The sequence below is a fragment of the Canis aureus genome, chromosome 4 (assembly GCF_053574225.1).
Source record: "Canis aureus isolate CA01 chromosome 4, VMU_Caureus_v.1.0, whole genome shotgun sequence".
Lineage (NCBI taxonomy): Eukaryota > Metazoa > Chordata > Mammalia > Carnivora > Canidae > Canis > Canis aureus.
This window is the reverse complement of record NC_135614.1, coordinates 64,019,083-64,040,960: the sequence shown is the minus strand read 5'-3', so window position 1 is coordinate 64,040,960 and position 21,878 is coordinate 64,019,083. Positions and strand designations below refer to the sequence as shown.

Here is a 21,878-nt window from a genome sequence, read left to right as displayed (position 1 = left end):
TAATTGCTATATTTTTTAAGGAAACCATTATCGATACTGTGAATGTTTCCCCAATAATATGTGTTTAAGACACAAGTGATCAGGCTTAACTTCTGATGCAACCTTCCATCTTGAGAAAATTAAAACTAATCAGAGACTGAGCTGGGGGAAAGGAAATAAACTGCTCATTTTTTGGATATGTATTTTCTTTCTGGCTCCCAGATATGATTTAGCAAATTACCTCATGAAGTATGTTGAAACATGTGCCTTGGTAACCAGAAAAACTGGAATCCTAGTAGCCAGAGCATATGAAGGCAGTTCTTAAATCTGGGCATTGTACGCTATTTCAAAGTAAGCATCAGTCCCAACACTTGCTTTACACAAATAAAATATGCATCAATAATGTATCCACCAAAAAATGATTATTTTTTCTGTAGCTAGATCCAGGAATACATGTAAAGTTATATTATGTGGTTACTATTAACAATATAAAATATGTGTCCTTCCTATATGCCTGCCCCAAATCCAGTAACTTTTTAAATAGAAACACTTAGATTAGGAAACCTGAAATTATTAATCATGGCAGCATGACAAAACGTTCAGGGTGTCTGCTACTGACATGTATAGCCCAGTTTAAGTATACTTTTACTGTTTTTTTTTTAAGATTTTATTTATTTATTCATGAGAAACAGAGGAGAGAGAGGCAGAGACACAGGCAGAGGGAGAAGCAGGCTCCATGCAGGGAGCCCGATGTGGGACTCGATCCGGGGACTCCAGGATCACGCCCTGGGCTGAAGGCGGCGCTAAACCGCTGAGCCAACCGGGCTGCCCCACTTTTACTGTTTTAATTGGATCTTCCATTCCATTATTTGGCTTGTTCAGATAAATATATGAAACAAGCTTGCAATTTTCCCTCATGATGCAAACATTATAAAGTTTTTAAAAATCTGAACCATGAGCTTTCCCAATTAAAAAACTTCACTTCTAAATCCTTGTTTTTCAACCCTGTTTTCAAGTTAGAATTACCTGGAAGTGGTTTTAACCTGCTGATGCCTGAACTTCAGCCCCTAAGTTTTGGTTTAATTTGCTCTTATGGCCCAGGTGTCCACACGTTTTAAGTTTCCTCAGGCACTTTCCATGTGTGGTCCTACATGTAGCACCAATTTAGGAACACAAAGATTCTTGAGGCCTCATAGGTGCCATTTGCTCTTGTCATTTTCCACAAGGAAATAAATAACATGCCAATTTTTTTTAAAGATTTCATTTCTTTATTCACGAGAGACACACAGAGAGAAGCAGAAACATATATGCAGAAGGAGAAGCAGGTTCCCCGTGGAGAGCCTGATGTGGGACTCAATCCCAGCACCCCGGGATCACGACCTGAGCCAAATGCAGATGCTCAACCACCAAGCACCCAGGTGTCCCAACATGCCAAATTTTATGTGTTAATTTCTGCCAGGGTAAAACATATTCTTTGTTCTTATGTTCCAGTCAACTTTCCAGACTGTTCAGCTGACAGCATCTGCAGAAATCGACACCTATAACCCTCAGATATATGTGATCGAAGAAAACACAGTCACGGTGAGTGTATCCTATCACCTCAGTGAGCACTAGTCTTTTGACAGGCATTCACTTCTGAAAACTAAAGAGTAGTGGTTCTTCTCACCTATACATCTGTACCAGCATCTTAGAGAAACTCTAAAAACCTGAGGTTTGTTTTTCGTTAGGCTTGTTGGCAAAGGTGTTGGCTACCCAAAAAGAGTTCACTGATATGCTCATCCTCCACTCCCTCCACCGCCCCCAACCGATGTTGGCAAAGCTGGATCAGAAGGGACAGTCCAATGGAAGGCACAACGAAAGGGGCTCTTGTCTGTGGCTCCCTAGTCCATATCCCTACCCCAGCAGCACCCACTCTTCCTTTCTCTTCTTGCTTTCACAGAACAGTCTAGATCTTAGGCTATAACATTCAAGTCATGCTTATTTGAATTATTTATTTTTTAAAGATAAGTACTTAAGTATGCTTGATAGGGTACTTATTAAAGGGTTTAAGTATTCCTTATAGCTAGATACTGGCACTATGTGAAGTGTCCATTCATTAGTTCTTATAGTCTAGAAAACTATAAATGTTCTCCTTGATTTAAAAAAAAAAAAAAGTCTAACAAAGAAATGTACTTTCAGAGAAAACAAAGGCTCACTGTGCTAAGGGCTGGCACAGGACAACTTTCCTTTGCAGTGAACTCTGCTTGGAATATGCCATATTTAGATATAGCAGGATTTCCATGCTCAGCTAATCAGCTGGCAGAGCCCCGAGCATTTTCCTCCCAATGCTTTTGTTAAAAACTGGAAGCCTCAGTTTAAGACTCTGCCCCCAAGACCAGCCTGGCAGCTGGCCTTAGTCCACTGCTGGAGCCATTAAAAAGCCAATGGCCCTGTGAACTCTGGACCTCTCTCAATACTTGGGAGTAGGACTCCCCGCCCTGGTGTCCCACTGGTCTCAGGGGAAATGATTCCAAGAAAGGATGCTGTTCGTCCCCTGGCTTAGGACCCTCAGCAAAGGCCCACACCCTCTCTTCAGAGGCTGGGGCATGGAAAATCAGAAATGGAGCCAAAGGAAATGTGGACTTAAAATTCAAAGTATTATGAACTTACCAGTACTATAGATATTTTAAAAGTTCATTTTAGAAAAATGTACTGTTCAGACTCTCGGAACATCTGAGATTTTTTTTCAGAAACCACTATTAATTTCAATTTTTAATCAATACATTTATCTAAGAATTTTAATGATAGCTTTAGATTTTTTTTCTTGGTATTTTCTTATCAATACAGATAAATAACAAAAGTCAACTATTGTCTATGAAAATATATTTTGAATCCAAATAATCTGGATAATTTTTGAATAATATTTGGAATCCACGGGAAACCCTGGGTGGCGCAGCGGTTTGGCGCCTGCCTTTGGCCCGGGGCGCGATCCTGGAGACCCGGGATCGAATCCCGCATCTGGCTCCCGGTGCATGGAGCCTGCTTTTCCCTCTGCCTATGTCTCTGCCTCTCTCTCTCTCTCTCTCTCTCTGTGACTATCACAAATAAATAAAAATTTAAATAATAATAATAATAATATTTGGAATCCAGATAATAGATTAAATAAACATATATAAATATATATCCCAATAGGTAGCTGAGTTATCCTTAAATTTATTTGAATACCAGTCCATTTAAAAATCTAATACAAAAATTTTTATATTCACGGATCCCTCTGGATCCATGAACCCCAGACTAGGAAATTCTGGAATGCAGAGTACAGGTTTGACTGACATTAAGCAGCGGACTATATGAATTTAGTTACTTTATTCCTCAATTATAAAGCCTTATTTTAGCTTTTGAAAATATAAATGAAAAGAAATATAATTACCAAAAGGCAAGACAAAGTTCAGTCCAACTCATAAATTCTGCGATTAGAAGATCATCTACCACTGTAGTATTAAATCAATCAATAAATTAGGTTCTGAGGACTGGTTTTGCCCAAAATGCAGCTCTTAATATTAATACACTTTGTAGAGGAAACAGTAGTGATTCTTTCTGCAATTAAAAAAAAAATATATATATATATATGTAATACGTACATAAAAGATATCATTTTACCATTAGAACTCTTAAGGCAGAAATTCTATTACAAGGTCACAAAGATTCCCAGGAAGTGGGTATAAAGAATTACAAGTAGCCTCAAGGAATAGTTTATCACTGAAAAGGTTAGCTTGAGCCCTAAGCTGTTACTTCTACTTTTTAACAATCCACATCAAGTACTCTTGAGAGTTAAGTGAAACCAATATTAAGGAAACTGCTGCTGCTTAATCACAAGGGATCTGGGTGGTTAATTTGTTTGGTCTTTGACTCCCCTCTCCAAGTCTGGATCCAAATGCTATCACTTGACGATGAGCCTCTATGCCCAACTTTGAAGTTCCTATCTCATAAATAAAGCATCGGAGGTTGTCAGAGGTGACATATCCACCAAATATGGACACAGTTAAAGGAAACTAGAAAACTTGTATTCCTTGCCTGTAATTTGCAGAAGCATTTTATCTCATGACATTTAGTTGAGGAATGAGATCGTGAGTGAGTCACATCACCTCTCTGGACCAGCATTTATAAAATTGGGAGAATTTGACTAGACCACCTCACTTTTTCTGGGTGCTACAATTAGTTAACTCAACTGTTACATATATACATTTACAGATTCCCATCACGATAATGAAACCCCATGAGAAAGCTGAAGTACCTACTGGAGTTATAATAGGAAGTGTAATTGCTGGAATAATTTTGCTATTAGCTCTGGTTGCAGTTTTATGGAAGGTAAGAAAATTTTCATGTTTAAACCACAGAGTTCCAGGACGCCTGGGTGGCTCTGTGGTTGAGGGTCTGCCTTTGGCTCAGGTCGTGATCCCGGGGTCCAGGGATGGAATCCCACATCGTGTTCCCCGCAGGGAGCCTGCTTCTCCCTCTGCCTATGTCTCTGTGTCTCTCATGAATAAGTAAAATCTTTACAAAAACAAAAACAAAAAAAAACCATGGATCTCCTAAAGACATCTGCCTTGAATTTCCTTTTCAAATGGTAACTCTAAGTTTCATAAGGTATCTCCTCCATCATAAGAGAAAAGGAAACGCAAATTTATTTGCAAATTCTCACTTATGTCCTTGAAGACACTCAGTAAAGATTTTATATCCTTGGTCATGGTCCCTATATACTTTTATTTTTTTTAACCTGCTTTACATCCAGACCTCTGTTTTCGTTCAGCTGCAAATACGTAGACCCTGGGAACTATTAATTCAGTTCAACTCTCTGGGTATTATTTCCTCTAAGACTATGACCTAATATCAGCTTAGATCCTAATGACCTAATAAGCTGCTATTAGGTCATAGTCTGTACCCCATCCTCTTCAGAGCCCCAGGGATTCCCAGAGGTGCTTTAGTGGGCGGCCAAGGGGGGACAAAGACGCCATAACTAGCCCATAGGTGGTAAAATTTTTACATCATCTTACAGCTTGGCTTCTTCAAAAGAAAATATGAAAAAATGTCCAAAAATGCAGATGAGATTGATGAGACCACAGAACTCAACAGCTGAGCCCCGGCCAACTCCCTGCAGTGCAAGCTAGCAGCACCGCAACCCAGGGTTTGCGATTCGCATAAGTGGATTTTATTTTTAATCCCAGTGTTTAATGTGTAATTGGGTAAACTAGCCTGTTATTTTACGAAAACTGCAGGTCAGTTTGGAAAGAAGAAATTGGGGGATTGGGGGTGGCTAGAAGTATAACGGGTAAAAGATTTATTTTATATTGGGGGGGAGGGAAAGTGATCTTTCCACTGGCTGGTCCAGAGTTTACATTATAACGTGCATTGTGTCAGAAACATGAAATGCTTCCAAACATGAGAAGTCTTAAAGAAAAATATACCCTTTCTTCTTAGATTTGGTGGGGGGGGGGGGGGCACTCCAACCATTGAAAGTGATTGTTTTTAAACAGTAACAACAAAAGTGGAAGGACCTGACATAGATACAGAATTAGTTTGGATATTGATGTAGAAAAAAAAAAAAAAAAACAGGTCTTCAACTTATGCTGCTCATCTAAACCTGCCACAGGTTATTTCAAGTGATAATTTTGTTAATAAAGCAGGGTGAAACTTGCTGTTGTCAGCCTGGAGCTGCCTCCTCAGTCCCTTGTTTGGTAGGACGTACTTATCAAAACATGCTTGGTTGGATACCTGGTAGTAACCCAGGGTATGCTTCCTAGAGAAGAAACCTCTGTTTAAGGCGGGGGGTGGGGAGGGTAGTTTTGAAGTCAAAGCACAAATTTTTGTTTAAAATCTTTAATATCACAACACTTATAGTAAAATCCTAGCTGCTAGAGGATGTAGGAAGTTTCCTTTCTCCTTCAGGATGTCCACCTGACTGATGTGACTGGATGGTAGGGACCTAGTTTGAATTTTTGGAAGAGGAATAATTTCTTTGCCATCCTTCCTCCTTCCATACTAAGCCACTCTCCCGCCTCCTGGTGTGCCTGTCTTCCAGAAGCCACCTGAGGCATGCCTTTCTCTCCAAGCAATTCAGAGTTAGCCACCTTCCCTTGGCCCTCGTCCAAATCTCCCATTCGTTGGAGCAGCTGCTCTACACCAGGTGTGAGGAAGAGAAATCCTCTCACATATTTACATGAATAATCCCCTTGACTCCAGGGAGCTATTTTCATTTACTGCTAAACAGGTAAGAAATATAAGCCAGAGTTAATTTCTAATTATTGAAGTTTAGACAGTGTAAACAAGTTTAAAAAAGCCTCAGGAATTTGCAAGCAACTACAAGGAGACATTGAAAACCACCAAATTAACAGGTACACCCTCTGTGTTTGTGTGTTGTTGGAGGACTTATATGTCCAGAATGACTCCCCCCGGGCAAGTTTGCTCAGTAGGTAGCTTGCTACATCCCAACTCCTGAGACATTTGGTCAGACAGGGATGACATGCACTACTAGTCCGTATTTTAACAAGCATCCTAGTCACTGATGGGAATGAACTATCTTGGGAAACACCACCGATTTCTCCTTCTACACTTTCTTTTGTTTCTGAGCCCATACATTCTCCAGGAGGGAGAAGGGCCCAAGCAAAGCCAGTAGAGGGTTATTTTATGTCAGAAACTGCAAACCTAAAGCTTTGGTCAAGTCACTTGGCCTCTTTACACTGCAGTGTCCTCATTATAAAATAGGAATGAGGGATCCCTGGGTGGCGCAGTGGTTTAGCACCTGCCTTTGGCCCAGGGAGCGATCCTGGAGACCCAGGATCGAGTCCCACGTCGGGCTCCCGGTGCATGGAGCCTGCTTCTCCCTCTGCCTGTGTCTCTGCCTCTCTCTATGTGTGACTATCATAAATAAATAAATCAAAAAAATTAAAATAGGAAGGCTGTGTTGGAGCTCAGCAGCAATGCTTCTAGCTTTAAAAGTCTATGATCTGGATTTCCTATAACTAGACAATCCTCCAAAAACCTGACTTTGAAAACAGGTCTATGCTTGTGTGCCTCTGGCCCCGACAGCCTTCCTGGCCCCAACTCCTATAAGCTATCTAGAGCTACCTGCACTGTTTAGTGATTTATTTTGTATTTGACAAAGCAAAACGAGGGGAAAAAGTTAGCCATAAAATATCAGGGGTTTGTAGCAAAAACACAGTATCCTCTAGATGGGCTAGAGCCCAATTCTTAAAACAGCTGTGTGGACACTGAGTCCAAAACTTCTTTTAAAAAGAGTGGAGGAAAAACATCACTAAGTCGATAAAGAATATTTCATAAACCATGTAACTACTGTATACATAAACACACTAGTTCTTCAGGGTGCTATAAAAGAACTCCAACAGGTCTTTCATCTTATTTTGCCTCACCTTTCTTACTGAACTTGGTCACATACCCACGGTGAGCAGCAGAGTCTTAGCCATGCCACGGCTTAGGTAATCTACCTTGTTGGCATTGTCTCCATGAAGTAGTTGTATTACTATAAACCAAAAAATTAGCCACTTGTCTCTGTACCATTTATTACACTAGCACAGGGTTTCTCAGCCTTGGCACTACTGACTCAAGGGCCTAGGTAATTCATTCTGGCAAGGGACGACTGTCCTTCGCATGATAGAATGATTACCATCCCTGGCACTTCTAAGTTGTGACAATCAAAAAATATCTCCAGATGCTGTATCACGTCTCCTGGGAGGCAAAATCCCCCCAATTGAGAACCCTGCTGCACTATAAGCGAGTGCTCTAAGTACACAACTTCTGTCATCAGATCACAAGTTTGAGGCAGAGGCTCTAATGAGTATTTCTCAAGCCCTTTTAAGCAAAGGCAAATACTTATCCAAGCAATTTAAAGAAAAACAAAATCCAATGCTTGAAAAAAAGTTATGTATTCCTGTTCAGCCATACTTTTAAAAGTATGATATGGGGTCTAAAAGATACCATCTTAAAGTTTCCATTTCATAAATGGCATATAGACAAGATCTGTAGAATGTAATTAAAAACAGAGTTGCTTCATGCATAGCTGCCCCACAAGCCATTTGTAAAATACTGTGTATCATTCATTTTAGCAGCAAAAGGAGAACTCCCAACTGGAAAGAAATTTTTCTGGCTGGCAGTGTTTTTATAAAATAGAAGTTATCTATTAACTGTGAAAACTAAAACCAATCTATCATAATCACATAAGTGATTATACTAAAAGTTATTATAAAAGGTATAAATTTATAATGTATTTATCTATTCTGATATACAGCTATAAGTTAATATATTTAAAATCTCATCAGTTAAGACATTAAATAGAAAGCAAGATCCCTCAAACTGAGCACCCTGGCCCATCTTTGCTATTTCAGTTTGCACACAGAAAATACCTGCATCCACGACTATTCAGGACTCTGCCCTTCATGTACATTAATGCAGATCCATTTTAAACAATTTTAGAGACTAAACATCTAGAGGTAAAAGATAAACACGAGGGTAAAGTTTAAAATAACTTTAAACCTTAAATAATGAAAATGTAGCCATATGTAAATATAAAAAGATGGTTTCATCTGTACCAGGTTTATCTTGGCAGATAAAGTCAAAATAAAAATGTATATATATTGCACAACTATGTTAGAATTGTATATTTCTTAAAGAACAATGGTCTTGGTATTTTCTTTCATGTAAAGTATAAATCTTTAAGATGTAATAAGTATATTTGCTTTTTGTAACTGGTTTTTGCCTTTTTTTCCCTCTCCTCCAAAAATATAAAAATGTATGCATGTTCATCAAGTTGCACATTTCTGAAAAACGAACTGGAAAAGTAATCAACATTAGTATGAGAAAAACTCAACTATGAAAATCAAAAGTGTTATTTAATTGTAAACCACTCTTCATACATCAATAAATTATAATTAAAATTGTTTTAAAAACAAAGCTACATTACTTTGTGGAGTTTTAATTTTATGGCTCGTATATTTCACTGTATTTATCTTACGCACTCACTTTGCTTCTGAACATGTTCAAGACTCAATGTAAGAGTGAGGATGTATCTAATCCTACAGTGGTAAGACTACACTAGCAGTGACCACAGGATGTTTTGTAAAAACCTGAAACTACCTTCATGGTTTAGGGACTAAGTATAAAACCTAGACTCTAAATGTGTCCACACATAGCACTGCATCACCTGGAAGCCTGTCACAAAATGCATACTTTAGATGCCATCCGGAACTACTGAATTTGAACAGGATGTTTAACAATCGCTAGATGATTCATACATTACATATTAAAGTTTGAGAAGTACTGCTCTAAACACAATTTATCTCTTGAAATAAAATGTGTGCTTGGAGAGAGGAAAAGAAAGTTACTCCAACTGTTGGAACTTGCCAAGGCACTCATCTGCAAGGTTTTCTTTTTTGTTTTTGTTTGTTTTAGTAGTAAGCAGGAGGGTTTAAATACATTAAGGATTAAATATGCTGAAGTTATTATGTGTCATCAAGCTTACTGACATTTAAATTACAGTTAATACAAAGCTTGATGGCATGTGTTTCCATCTACAGTGATGCACAAACATCTCCCATTCCCAGATCAAGTGATCTTTCAAACACCCTCAACTCTGCCCATCCCAATTGTGGTGAACTAAGTTGTAAGAGCAGCTTACTGCAGAACTGCCACCAGTTAGTGTGTCTGGTATGCATCATAAACTTCAACTATGAAAAAAAAAGAACGTTAGCTCTATCACAGATAGATCTATATATTAAGGCCACAATTTTGCCCCAAATTGGAAAATCTTGTATTTACTCATTTTTTAAAAGTAATTCCTCTTACTATTCTACGTCAGTTTTTAAAAACTATAAACAGCATTTTTAAAAATTCTATCCTCATCCTAACTCCTTAATAAACTCAGATACTAATTAAACATTGGAAATAATCTTATTCAAAGTCAGACACTACTTTTCATCGAAGAGCCACTCCAACTTAACTTAAAAAGGCTAACTATATTTTACTTTTTAGTTCTATGCCAAAGAAATGGACTGGAGTGCCTGGGTGGCTCAGTCTGTTAAGTGTCTGCCTTTGGCTCAAGTCATGATCTCCGGGTCCTGGGATGGAGCTCCACATCAGGGTTTCTGCTTAGCAGGGAGTCTGCTTCTCCTGTTCCGTCTGCCCCTTCCCCCTCATGTGTGTGCGCACTGTCTCTCAATAAATACAATCTTTAAGAAAGAAAGAAAAGTAATGGACTAAAAATTTGACTCAAGTTGCTCTTGCTGTAGCCCTGGCTCTACTGCCCTCTGCTGGGTCAGCTACCAACTACATCACAAATCATTCAGGCCTTAAGAGACCTCTCTTGCAAACTCGTTGCTAGTAAGTAGCTAGGTAAGATGTCAGGATGGGAATTCGGGAGGGACTAGAGGGGAAAACCTGCCCACTCATGCAGTTAGCCTGATACCTTTACACAACTGTGAGCGTGACAACTACACATGTTTAGGTGTATTTAATTGGGGGCACAATTCTTAACACCAACATCACTTTTCAGTGCATGGTGGTAGCTAAGGCATTGCACTGACCTCAGGAAGTCCATAGTCTAAACTCGTAGATATGGTATATCAGGTAGCATAAAGGTCCACAGCAAGACAGAAGGCAGAGTAAGGGAACAGGATTCCAGTTTGAAATAGGATAGTCAGAGAAGGCTCTCTGAGGAGATAACATTTAACTGGGGGCTGAAATAAAGTGGGGAAATAGACTGGAAATATCTGGAGGAAGAGCATTCCAGATAAAGGTACAAGTAAGGACCCTATGACAAAATAAACTTGTTACACACCAGCCACAGCAAAGAGGGTTCGGGGGTGGGGTAGGGGCTGGAGCCCAATCACAGACTGAAGGCCACAGTGAGGACAGTGGGTTCTAGGATGGAATTAGCTCTCAGAAGGCTCCAAGGAGGATGAAGTGACCTCAGTGGGAGATAGAAGAATGGCAGCGGGGGGACTGTCAGCAGGCCACATCAGCAGTCCAAGAGCAGTGGAGTGGAGACCCAGCAGCAGAAAACCGAAGTAGCAGCTGGATTCAGACATCAAATCTGTTTTCAAATTCTCCATTAAGTTCATTCAGGGATCTGAGGTCAAGACTCAAAGTACTGGCTTCTTGACCACTATTCCTCACAACAAACCGAAATATATTGTGACTCCAATATCATTACCAAAGAATGAAAATATTCACAAAATCACAAAATACTTCACTTGTTGACCATCTATTACTTTAAAAAAATCCTTTTCATTTTGCTTACTGAAAAATACTTAAAATATAAGTAATCTGAATTTCCTACTTCATAGCATAGTATGTCTACCACAGGCATCTTTCCTCACATGTAAATTAGACTTCCATTTTTTCCTTAAATTACACTTCTGTTTTTTCCTTACAGCGTTTCCTGTATCTCTGGTTCCTGCAAAAACCCTCATCCCAGACACACACTTATTTTTTTTCTCCCTTTTGTCCCACTGGTGTAACATAAGAAGATATTGTGCTTCAGTAAACTATCTTAACTTCTGGAGAAGAAAAATCAAAATGTGATAAAGGCAGTTGTTCACCAAATTTAATTTTAGTACTCTTAAAAAATGTGACTTAATCATCAGTTGCCCAAAAACATTCTTTGTTTCTTTTCCAAGATGATGATTCTTCATACATTTCCTGAAAAACAGAACCATAACAGGTTCAAAACAGAGTGAATTCAACTACATCTGAAGAATTCAGGTAAATGAGTATCACGTCTATTTAAATCTGTTACTCTTCTAACAATCCAACACTGAAGGTAGAAAAATAAATAAATATGTTCCCTATACTTAAGGACTTCCAATCACGTGGGAGAAACAATAGACAAGACAAGGCACAACCAAAGAATAGAATAAACAATTCCATCTGGGACCATGTCAGGGGACAGCCTGAGCAAGGTCATGCAGGGAGGATGGAACCTCTAGTTTTAAGCATTTTTTTTTTCTTTCTAAACACACCTACTACTTCAACATTTCTAAATATGCCTTTTTCTGTATATTAAGGCTATCATTTTGTCCCAAATTTAAAAATCTTATATTTACTCATTTCCATAGGCAGAAGGGGGATTTCCACTAGGTGTGAAATTAAGTGACCACACATCTAATTCCTAAGTAGGTTTGGGCTGCACCCTAGTGACAACTGCTCTGTGAGTGTGGGCCCCATCCACCTGCCTACATCTTGCCTAGATCACCAATGATCTCAAAGTACAGATGGGACTAGAACTCACAAGAATTTAGATACTTCTTGGAAGGGAGGGGAATAAAAATGTATTGTTCTTTCTTCTCACTCTCCTATCAGATTCTATTTCTGAGGGACAGAAATCTAAATTTGACTTTCCTCTGAATACCTGTACACACTTCTCAACCTCCTCAGGCAGAAAAGTAAAACAGAAAGCTCAGCTAGCTCTCAAAGTGTAAAAATGAGAGAATGTCCCAGCTCCTGCTCACTCCCTTATCCTGGGCGCCTACCTTCTTCATCTGCTATCAGCTAGCTAGCCTTTCTTCCTCCCTGGTAAAGAAAGTTACCTCTGCTGCACAGGCTCACAACTCAATGTAGGATGCCCTCCCTACCCCACTCTAGTCAGGAAACTGCCTCAGGTAGTCCATCAACATTGTGGCAGCTCTGTTCATAGCAAAGCCACCATCTATCTGAGCTTCACTAAGGCAGTTTTCTCTCAGATACCCTAACTTCAAATCCCAAAGTATACCCTTCTATGAAAGGGTTTCATTTTTTATTCAGAAAACACGGTCCCTGAATTTCACAAGCCCTTTGTCAGGGTCCCATTTGCTTATCTCCACTACTGGCTGAGGTGGTAGGCTCCTGGGAAAGACTCACCTTCTGGTCCTTTGCTCTGGCCTTCTAATCTGAGCAGTTAATTCAATTCATTCCTCAGTTTTGCTACCAGCCAAAATGCTGTGGGTAATTCTAGACTCTTGAGTGCAATCACAAGTTTGAGAATTCAGAACAATCCCACCGTTGTTGGAAGAAATTAGGGAGTGGGGTCTTCTCATCCCTTCAGAATGTCCTCTTTAACCAGAGATTTGCTCTTATTGACAGATGTATTGGCAGAATATGAGTTAAAATTTCCTATTTATATTTTAATATCCATTCACTATGCATTTTCTTAGAAGAGGCAATACCCCACCCTTTTCTTTTCCTAAAAAGAAATTCTAGAATGTTCTTTGCTGTTTTGCCTTGAAAAATCTTTTTAAGCTATTGCCTAAATAGCCATGCATTATTCCCACTCAGCAAAAGAAATTCAAGGGAATTCTAATCCAAAGAAAATGAATTCGTACATGAACCAATGGAACAGTCCAGACCAGGAGATCTAGTTGTTACCATCTAGTGAGGCCTAATTTGTGCCATGCATTCTTTGAAGCATGTACTTTTCAGGTTTAGCAAACCTTGGAAAGGAGACATTACATAAACAGCCTATTTCACAGATAAAAAGAACATGATTCTATACAGTCAGGGAAGACCCATGAATACAAGTTCTATACGTAACCTTACTCCTTATCTTTTAAAAATCTATGAGAAAAATCATGTTCAAATGGCAATATTAGATGTTCTCTTACCTTTTTCCATATGGGCACCTTGGCTTTTAAAGTATCAATGGCATAGCTCACAGCCTGGAGGGATGAGGCCCTATGGACCGAGGACACAGCAATGATAACGCTCGCTTCTGATACTGGAACTAAGCTTTAACAAAATGAAGAAACCAAAATGCCATCTCTTTTGAATCTAGTTAAGTAATCTACTGAACAGATGAAAAAAAATTCCAGTAAAGAATTCTTACAACATTCAGTTCTGTTTTTACATAAATTTCCAGATTAGTTAAAAAAAAAACAGTAATTTATCCCAACTGCACTCAGCAGAGGGGATGCTGAGGTTGTAGCTACTTTGTTATCATTGACCCACTAGACCAGTCTGATGGGCACTGAGAAAAAGGCCTACTGATTCTGATTCAAACAAGGCACAGTGCCAGGTAATACCCAGAGACACAAACTTACTGCATGATGAGTATAATGTGGATTTTAAAATATCAAACAGAAATAAATATAAAATAATTGATAAAAATTATAATTAATAATAAAATAGCAAACTAATGGAATATAACAGAGATGGAACCTCAATTGTTAGGTTCTTTTTGAAGCCTGGAACTCCACTCTTTTTAGCAGTACGAAAAGGCAAACTAATTTAATAACATTCAAAGGCATTTACATTAAAAAAAAAAAAAAATCTACTAACAGACTTGTCATACAAACTGAGTCCAGACTATGAAACAATTCTTAAAAAGCCTTAAGGACTTTAGCACACATTAGCACTGCTGTCTGTTTACATTTGGACTTTGTTACAGCATCAGCCACTCTCCAAATGTTACAATGCAACACACAGCCCTAGAGGCACCCAGTGTCTCCACTCTGTGGGCCAGAATAATTCACAAACCTTCCTTGCTTGGTAATATAGGATTGCTATGGAAGGTTCTAGAATCAGAATCAGTACAAAAATGGGAAACAGCAGCAATTAACTTTTAAATTGCTAAAGAAAATCATACCCAAGTCTATGAAACACTGCTATGTGTTTGACTGGCCATTTCTGCCTAATGTCACTACAGATCTTTCTGATTTCATTTTCTGCCATCGGTAGATATGCTTCATATTCTAAACTAATGACTTTTTTCCCTTCAAAGTTGTTTCTTGTAGTCCCTAAAAAGAAAACAGAAAGAAAAAGAAAAATATTACAATAAGGTTTTTCCTTACAATAGAAGTAACATATTAATAGAAAAGAGGATTATTTTTGAATAGACAAGAACATAACCATTTGTCTAAAAATTGCTATCAAACTTTCTCAAAACAAAAACTTGGTTAGAAAAATAAAAAAAAATTATCACAAAGATAAGGAAATAAAATGACACTGATTAGGCAAGTATACCAAAAATATTCATTGGACAAACCAGGAAGGGAAACATGCTCCTAGGATTATCATTAAGTTAGTATCATCACCATATTTCCCCTCAATATTTGGAAAATACAGAATTCTCCCTGCTAATAATGACTTTTAATCCTGCCCTTCAAAGCCTTTAACATATGCTAATTTGAAGATTACTAAAACAAAATAAGAACTAAAAAAATTTCTACCCACCACCATGGGTAATCTTGGCTTACTGTTCTCAGTATCTTTAAATCCTCTATTAACACTGAACATGGGAAACACTAATTTTTCCTGTCTTGTGCAGTCTACAGATAATGTGAAAATGACAACTCACCTACAAATAGGGAGACTGCACCACAGAGTGGAGAAATCACCAACTGTGAGACTTCATCTACAGAGAGTTTCTCAGCAGTGAATTTTATTATATCTTTAGGTTTCTCTTCAATTTCATTCAGATCTTTCCTACAAGATAATAATAAACCTTAACAATAGTACTATAGGCAAACACCCAACGTACAGATTATGTTTCAATTTCTGTTTTTTGTACATTAGACCTGAGAGAATGATAAAAAATAAGCAGGTGTAAAATTTTAGCAAAACTCAGCATATTTGTATATATCCCTAATGAATCAAGCACGATATAAAGAGGAATTTACCACTAACATGATCACTTAAAATATAATCTATCTCATATGCCACTTTATGCCAAATTTTTGAACTGCTGCTCTTATCTTCCAGCATGATATGGGTCAGACATCAAAATCTCCATGCACATTACCTCTAACCACTTCATGTCCACACACCAAACCTTTTTCTTTATCCAAAAAGGAGAGAGGGAGAACAGAAACCATGGTGACTCCACAGGAACTGGGCTTATTTCATACTGGACATAATCCCAGTTAAGTAACTGAGGAAATAAGGAAATGAACAGTGTGCCTACCACCAGATGTCATACAAAGCCCTTTGCCTTGCACTTCTCATTTCCTTCATCATGCATCTATTACATACTAAGAGAACAACCCCATGCACTAGACAAGGACCAGGGAACAAAAAAATCTAGCTCCTGCCCTCAGGGTACCTACACAGGAATGGGAGAAGCAAAGCAATAAAGAAAAATTATAAATAGGAGTAACTTATCAAAATAAACAGCGTTCAGAGACAGAGCATGGGTGCTAGGGGAGGGGTTGTATAAGAGGGTCAAGGAATGCCTGTCTCAAGAGATAGTATTTAGAGGTGAGAACTGATAGATAAAAGAGCAGTACTGTAAAAAAAAAAAACAGGGGAACATGCCTGTGATCTCCGGCACAGACAGAGAGAAGGGCAAATAGAAAGCCTCTGGGACAGGAAAGACAGAAGTGTGCTCCAGAACCTACAGGGAGGCTGGAACTCAGGGCTCGAGGGAGAAAACAGATGGGCTGAGACTGGGCACGCAGGTTGGACCGAGAAGGATGAGGAGTCTGTATATAATCATAAATCCTGCAAGATTTCATTCACATTGAAAGACAAGAGAAAGAAGGCTCAGAGCAGTTAAGGACTCATCCAAGGTGATTCCAATCCAACGTTCTCTTCCCTATGCTTCCAGCTACTAAAAAGAAAGAAAAGCATAAATATTCACATTCCACCGGATTATAGGATGTTTCAATCTTCTGTACACACCACCTGAGTTTCTTACAATAACTTAACAGGTAATCCAAATGTGGTCTATGGCTTATGAACTTCAAACCATACCAAATTCCACAACTCGATTCTATAAGGACATGGATTCTAAAACCACGTTACAAATCCTGTCAAACACTTTCTAACAATACATAATGCAGTTGAGTAATCTTCCTAATCTTTCCAAAGAACACCTTTAATCCTCTCTCTCTCTATCTCTCTCTCTCTCTCACACTCACACACACACACACACCTTTAATGGTAGCATACTATTTCTGAATAAATTCCAAACTCAAAAAAATGGCATTTTTCTAAAATCATGGTGGTGATATGGTGACCAGTTTTTCAGTAAAACTGAGATACGTATCTAACAAGAAACACTTATTTCCAAATTGTAGGACTAACAAAGATCCAGTATTTATCAGTATGATGGGCAATTTGCTTCGCAATATATATTCTTTACTTTTGGGGCCACTGCCCTCCAGCAGACTAGAGAAAAAAAAAAAAACAAGTGAAAAAAACAAACTGGTATCCTTATATGTTCCTTTCTTCAATGAAACCAAGGTTTTATCATTGAGTATAGTATTTACTCTTGATTTGGGAGAAAAGCCCTATCACATTAAGAAAGTTTTAGTTCATTCTTTAAAAATAAAAAAAAAGTTTTCGTTCATTCTTAAATTTTTAATTAGAGATAATCATTAATTTCTACATGATTTGTTCTTCAGTTGACAGTAAATTAAGCCTTATTCTCTCTCTCCAGACTATACCAAGAGATACCCTTAGATAAAAACTATGCTGTTTGGGAAGATGCCATGGATCTCAGAGCTACCTATTTCTTCATACCTGGAAAATGGTAACTTTCTTGTTAGGCACAGTGATCTTTTTTACTTCCTGGCTGTGTAATTTTTCTATATTTCTCTGTGCCCAGGAGAGCTTTTATACTGTAATAATACACATATTTGTGAGAAAGTACAGAGAATCCAATAATCTGAATTCAAACACTGGCTCTGCCACTTATTAGCTGTGTGATCATAAACAAGTCTTTTCTCGAATTTGTTTTCCTTTCTGCAAAATAGGAATATTAATACTCCAGGATTCAGCACTGTGCCTGACACAAAATAAAATTTCAATAAGTCATTTTAAGTGGAGAGAATGAACATGACAAACTGACACAAAACTAAACTGCTTACAAGAGAACAGAAGTAGAGGTAATACGCAGATTCGTGTTAAGTGTGTCTGCATCAATTCTTCTATTATAGCAATAACTACTGGTGCAGACAGACTTACAAAAAGCATATACTTAAAGCAAATCATACACAACTTGTCACCTATGTGATCCACTTCCACAAAATTGATTAAGAAAAATATACCTCACACACCTAAATGGCTCCAGAGCACTACCCTCCACTAATGGGGGGGATGATGGCAATTTCATCTCCTGACTGAAGGTGGAGGAGCTGATCTCCAAGCTCGACATATTCTTGACGGACAGCAAATATCACCTGATTTCTGACATCAGCCAATCTAAAGGGGAAAAAGTATAATTAAAAGTATCAATGTTGTGTTTAGACCTCAAATCTCTTCAGCTACAAAAATACATTAAATATTACATTATTTCATGAAGTGCCATCTGCAAAGTTACTAATTAAACCAACTTATATTATGCAGAGAAAATACAGATCCCCTCAAGAACATACTTATTCACCACAAAGAACACAGTAAACTGCTAACAACTCTTTAATAAGATTTATGTTTGGGGATTTAAACAAACAACTCTCCCATCCTCAAAAAAAAAAAAAAAAAAAAAAAAAAGGAGTCTAGACTATGCAATATTTAGATTGGGTCAAGAAAAAGAGAACAAGGGGTGGGGGGGAGAAATTTCCTAATTGGTACATGCCCTTCCCAGGAAATCTTCTCAGCATACAACCAAACTAAGTATATCTCAGAATTTTCCCACAAGACCAGGTATTTTCCAATAGGTAAAAGGTTAAAAATAAAGCAGGACAGAGGCCCCACCTCATTTCATGGATTATCAGGGTACTTTAAAAGCAACTCAAAGGGGCAGCTGGCTGGCTCAGTCCATTAACCACTCGACTTAATTTTCCACTCAGGTCATGATATCAGGGTTGTGAGATCCAGCCTCAGGTCAGGCTCCATGATGAGCACAGAACCTGCTTAAGATTCTCTTTCCCTCTCTCTCTGCCCCTTCCCCACACTCACTCTCTCTTAAAAAAAAAAAAAAAAAAAAAAAAACCTTAAAACATATGAAATCAAGAAATAGTTTTCCCTTTAAACCAACACTGTGGAGTATCTTTTATGATGCACTAAGACTTCCAAATCTATACTGAGTTAAGTGACACAATTAATATTCCTGGAACCCCTTCAAATAAGCCATAATTATACCTTGTTGCAAAAAGGTCTTGAGGTAGGAACAGCAGCAGCAAATTAAAGATTTTCAAGAACCAGAAAAAATCAAATATTATGAAAACTCAATTCAGCAGTAGTAGCTAAGGTTTGTGAGTTTTCATTTTTCTGTTAATCTTAGAAATTCCTAGTTTGAGTTCTCCAAAGAAGGGGCGGAACATAAAATTTAAAGCACAGGTCTTCAACCTAATTTATAACAATTCCATTTAATGTCATAAAAATGCGGAACCCACATTTTCAGTATTTTGTAAATTATAAAAGCAAATACAATCATGTCCCTTTGGCAGTATTCCAGCTCACTGTAGTTTTTCTTAGTAATATATCTTTAGCCTTCTTTAGGAAATTGTGTATTTTTAGACACCAGAATTTATTAGTAGTTCCAGAAAAATGTCTGACCCTTTTTGACATTAAGCACGGAAATAAAAATTAGGTTTTTTTCCTCTAATCATTTCCACACTTTTCAATGTTTAAAAAGTGTTAATCATATGCATTCTACAAAATTTTAACTACCCAGGATGTCGTGCTTCTATCTCATTCCACAGCTGCAATGCTTTTATTTCTTGTGGAACAGAAATGGTCTCCGAGCGAATCCCTGCTATTTCAGCACTTTTTGCAAAATACAACACTTCAACCTGAAAAGGAGAGAAAATGCCTTTAACGATAACAGTAATAGACCTTATCTGTCTCGGTGGGCTTTCTTTCTTTCCAATTACTTTTTATTTATTTTTGAGAAAGATTTTATTTATTTATTCATGAGACACACAGAGGGAGAAGCAGGCTCCCCCTGGGGACCCCGATGCTGGACTCCATCCTGAGACTCCAGGGTCAGGGCCCTGAGCCCAAGGCAGGTGCTCAACCACTGAGCCACTGCAGGCGTCCTTCTTCCCAATTACTTTAATCAAAGGCAAATTTTATGAGTTAGAGATAATTAAATCGCCCACAAAAAGTTGGTATAATTGCAAGTTCAAATGTTGAAAGCTCTTTGTTTGGAGCACAATTCAGACTAATCTCCAAGCCTGCCACAACAGAACCTTAACGGTATCTTCTAAAAGACCACGAAGCTGTTCTTGACACAAAATGACGGCACCTTTTATAAACACTGAAGCAGGGAACTAATGTCTGAGTTCGGAGAGAAATTACACAAATAAAATAACCAAAGAGAGAGAGAGAGAGAGGACACGTGTCTCACGGCTGTCACAGGACCTTTGATTCCTGTCCACATCGCAGGGAACCCGGCTGCCAAGGACTCGGTTATGCAACATACGAACCCGAACGTTTGCAAAGGCAGGTGGGCTTGACAACAGGTTCAACTGGTATTTCCTAGAACACACCTATTCCGTCAGCCTGGTACCTAAGAAATGCGGGCAAGTGAACTAACGCACCTGTCGCTCGCGGTGCAAATCATTCTCTACCAAACAGTCAAGGGGTCTGCACATAATCAAGAGTTTGCAAACGTCTCCAGGAAGCCCCTTTTCTTCTCGGGGACTCGGGAGTTAAACGCATGGGCTTGGAAGCTGTCTCTGCCAAAACGCAGAGCCAGAGAAGCGCGGGGGCGAGGGCGAGGGCGAGGGCGAGGGCGCCCTCCGAGGCCTCAGCGGCCGTCACCTCGGAGACCCCGAGCTCGCGGGGGGCCCCGCCCTCCCGGCTGCGGCAGCGCCCGAGGGCGACGCTGGGGGCGCTGGGCGCGGACGTCAGGCTCGACGAAAGTCGCCTCGGAGCAAGGCCGGGCCTGTGGAGCGGAGGAAAGGGGGGCCGATGCGACCGCGAGGGCGCGCCGCCCTTACCTGACACCGCAGCACCATCCCGCCGCGGCCCCCGCTCCGGTGTCCCGGCCGCGGAGGCGGAGCAAGGTCGGCGGAGTGCGCAGGCGCAGCCCCTCGGCCTCTTCCGCCCGCGCCCTCGCGGGGCCTGCGCAGAGCTCGCCCCGCCCCGCCCCGCCGCGCCCCGCCCCGCCCCGCCCCGCGCAGGGTTGCAGCCGCGGGGGCTTCCGGCTGCGCACCTGCTCCGCGCGAAGTTCAGGGGTCCCTCGCGGGCGGGGAGCGGCGGGAGCTCCCGCTCTAGGTGTCACGGGCCGCGGGGAGGCCTGGCAGCTCGCGTCCGCCTTCTTAGATGCGGGGACGACGTGCGGGAGAGGGGACACCTGGCCGTCACCTGCGTTCCGCTCCGCCGCTTGCTCACCTGTAGGCTTGCCCTTGACGTCCCGTGTATGGTCGACGTCCCTCAAAGGCCGAGTGTTCGCACTGTGTCAGATTTACACTTTCCCGGTTCACTAGCTGCTCAGGAATTTGTCCGATTGCTAATCTATCCATCCAGCATTTCCAACTTTTTATGAACAAGAACTCTGTTTTAAATCGCTTACAGGGATCCCTGGGTGGCGCAGCGCTCTAGCGCCTGCCTTTGGCCCAGGGCGCGATCCTGGAGACCCGGGATCGAGTCCCACGTCGGGCTCCTGGTGCATGGAGCCTGCTCCTCCCTCTGCCTCTCTCTCTCTCTCTCTCTCTCACTGTGTGACTATCATAAATAAATTTTAAAAAAATTGCTTACACAGTTTTGTGGATATAAGCCAGGCATGCTTCCCCTTGGAACTCAGTGCTGATTGGGAGACAGTCGTAACCCATAAACGTTAAGTCCGTGTACTAAAATGCGATACTAGAGGCACATGTGACATTTCATGCAAGTGGTAAGGGAAAGGTGGCTGGTCCCCTGAGGAGTATAGGATGTCTTCACAGAGGCATGCTTGAGCTCAATCCGCTAGATTGAGGAGCAGGGGATGTCAGAGTGAGGGTAGGGATGAGGGAATTTCACTAAGGTGTGCCAAGCTAGCGGGATATCAAGCA

At 40.0% G+C, this 21,878-nt stretch overlaps 2 protein-coding genes across 5 annotated transcripts in view; one reads left to right on the top strand and one right to left on the bottom strand.

Moving 5' to 3' along the window:
* ITGA2 (integrin subunit alpha 2) overlaps nucleotides 1-8,922 on the top strand; it is a 102,373-nt gene extending 93,451 nt beyond the window's left edge. Inside the window, exons 28-30 of the mRNA XM_077896003.1 lie at nucleotides 1,471-1,560; nucleotides 4,210-4,326; nucleotides 5,015-8,922. Coding sequence (XP_077752129.1) covers nucleotides 1,471-1,560; nucleotides 4,210-4,326; nucleotides 5,015-5,095 — 288 coding nt within the window. The 3' untranslated portion in view covers nucleotides 5,096-8,922. The remainder of the gene's footprint in view (nucleotides 1-1,470; nucleotides 1,561-4,209; nucleotides 4,327-5,014) is intronic.
* Nucleotides 8,923-11,550: 2,628 nt separating this feature from the next.
* On the bottom strand, nucleotides 11,551-21,537 carry MOCS2 (molybdenum cofactor synthesis 2). Of its 4 annotated transcripts, none has more exons than XM_077896007.1 (7): nucleotides 21,220-21,537; nucleotides 19,552-19,673; nucleotides 17,988-18,141; nucleotides 15,296-15,423; nucleotides 14,585-14,735; nucleotides 13,605-13,674; nucleotides 11,551-11,667 (listed from the first exon to the last, which is right to left on the bottom strand). In XM_077896007.1, exons 3-7 carry the CDS (start codon nucleotides 18,092-18,094, stop codon nucleotides 11,602-11,604), a joined length of 522 nt encoding a protein of 173 aa, XP_077752133.1. In that variant the 5' UTR covers nucleotides 18,095-18,141; nucleotides 19,552-19,673; nucleotides 21,220-21,537; the 3' UTR covers nucleotides 11,551-11,601. The 4 variants fall into 4 exon arrangements, with proteins under 4 accessions (XP_077752133.1, XP_077752130.1, XP_077752132.1 ...); XM_077896004.1 differs by having other exon boundaries at nucleotides 13,605-13,728; nucleotides 21,220-21,526; XM_077896006.1 differs by having other exon boundaries at nucleotides 13,605-13,728; nucleotides 17,997-18,141; nucleotides 21,220-21,516.
* Nucleotides 21,538-21,878: the final 341 nt, after the last annotated feature.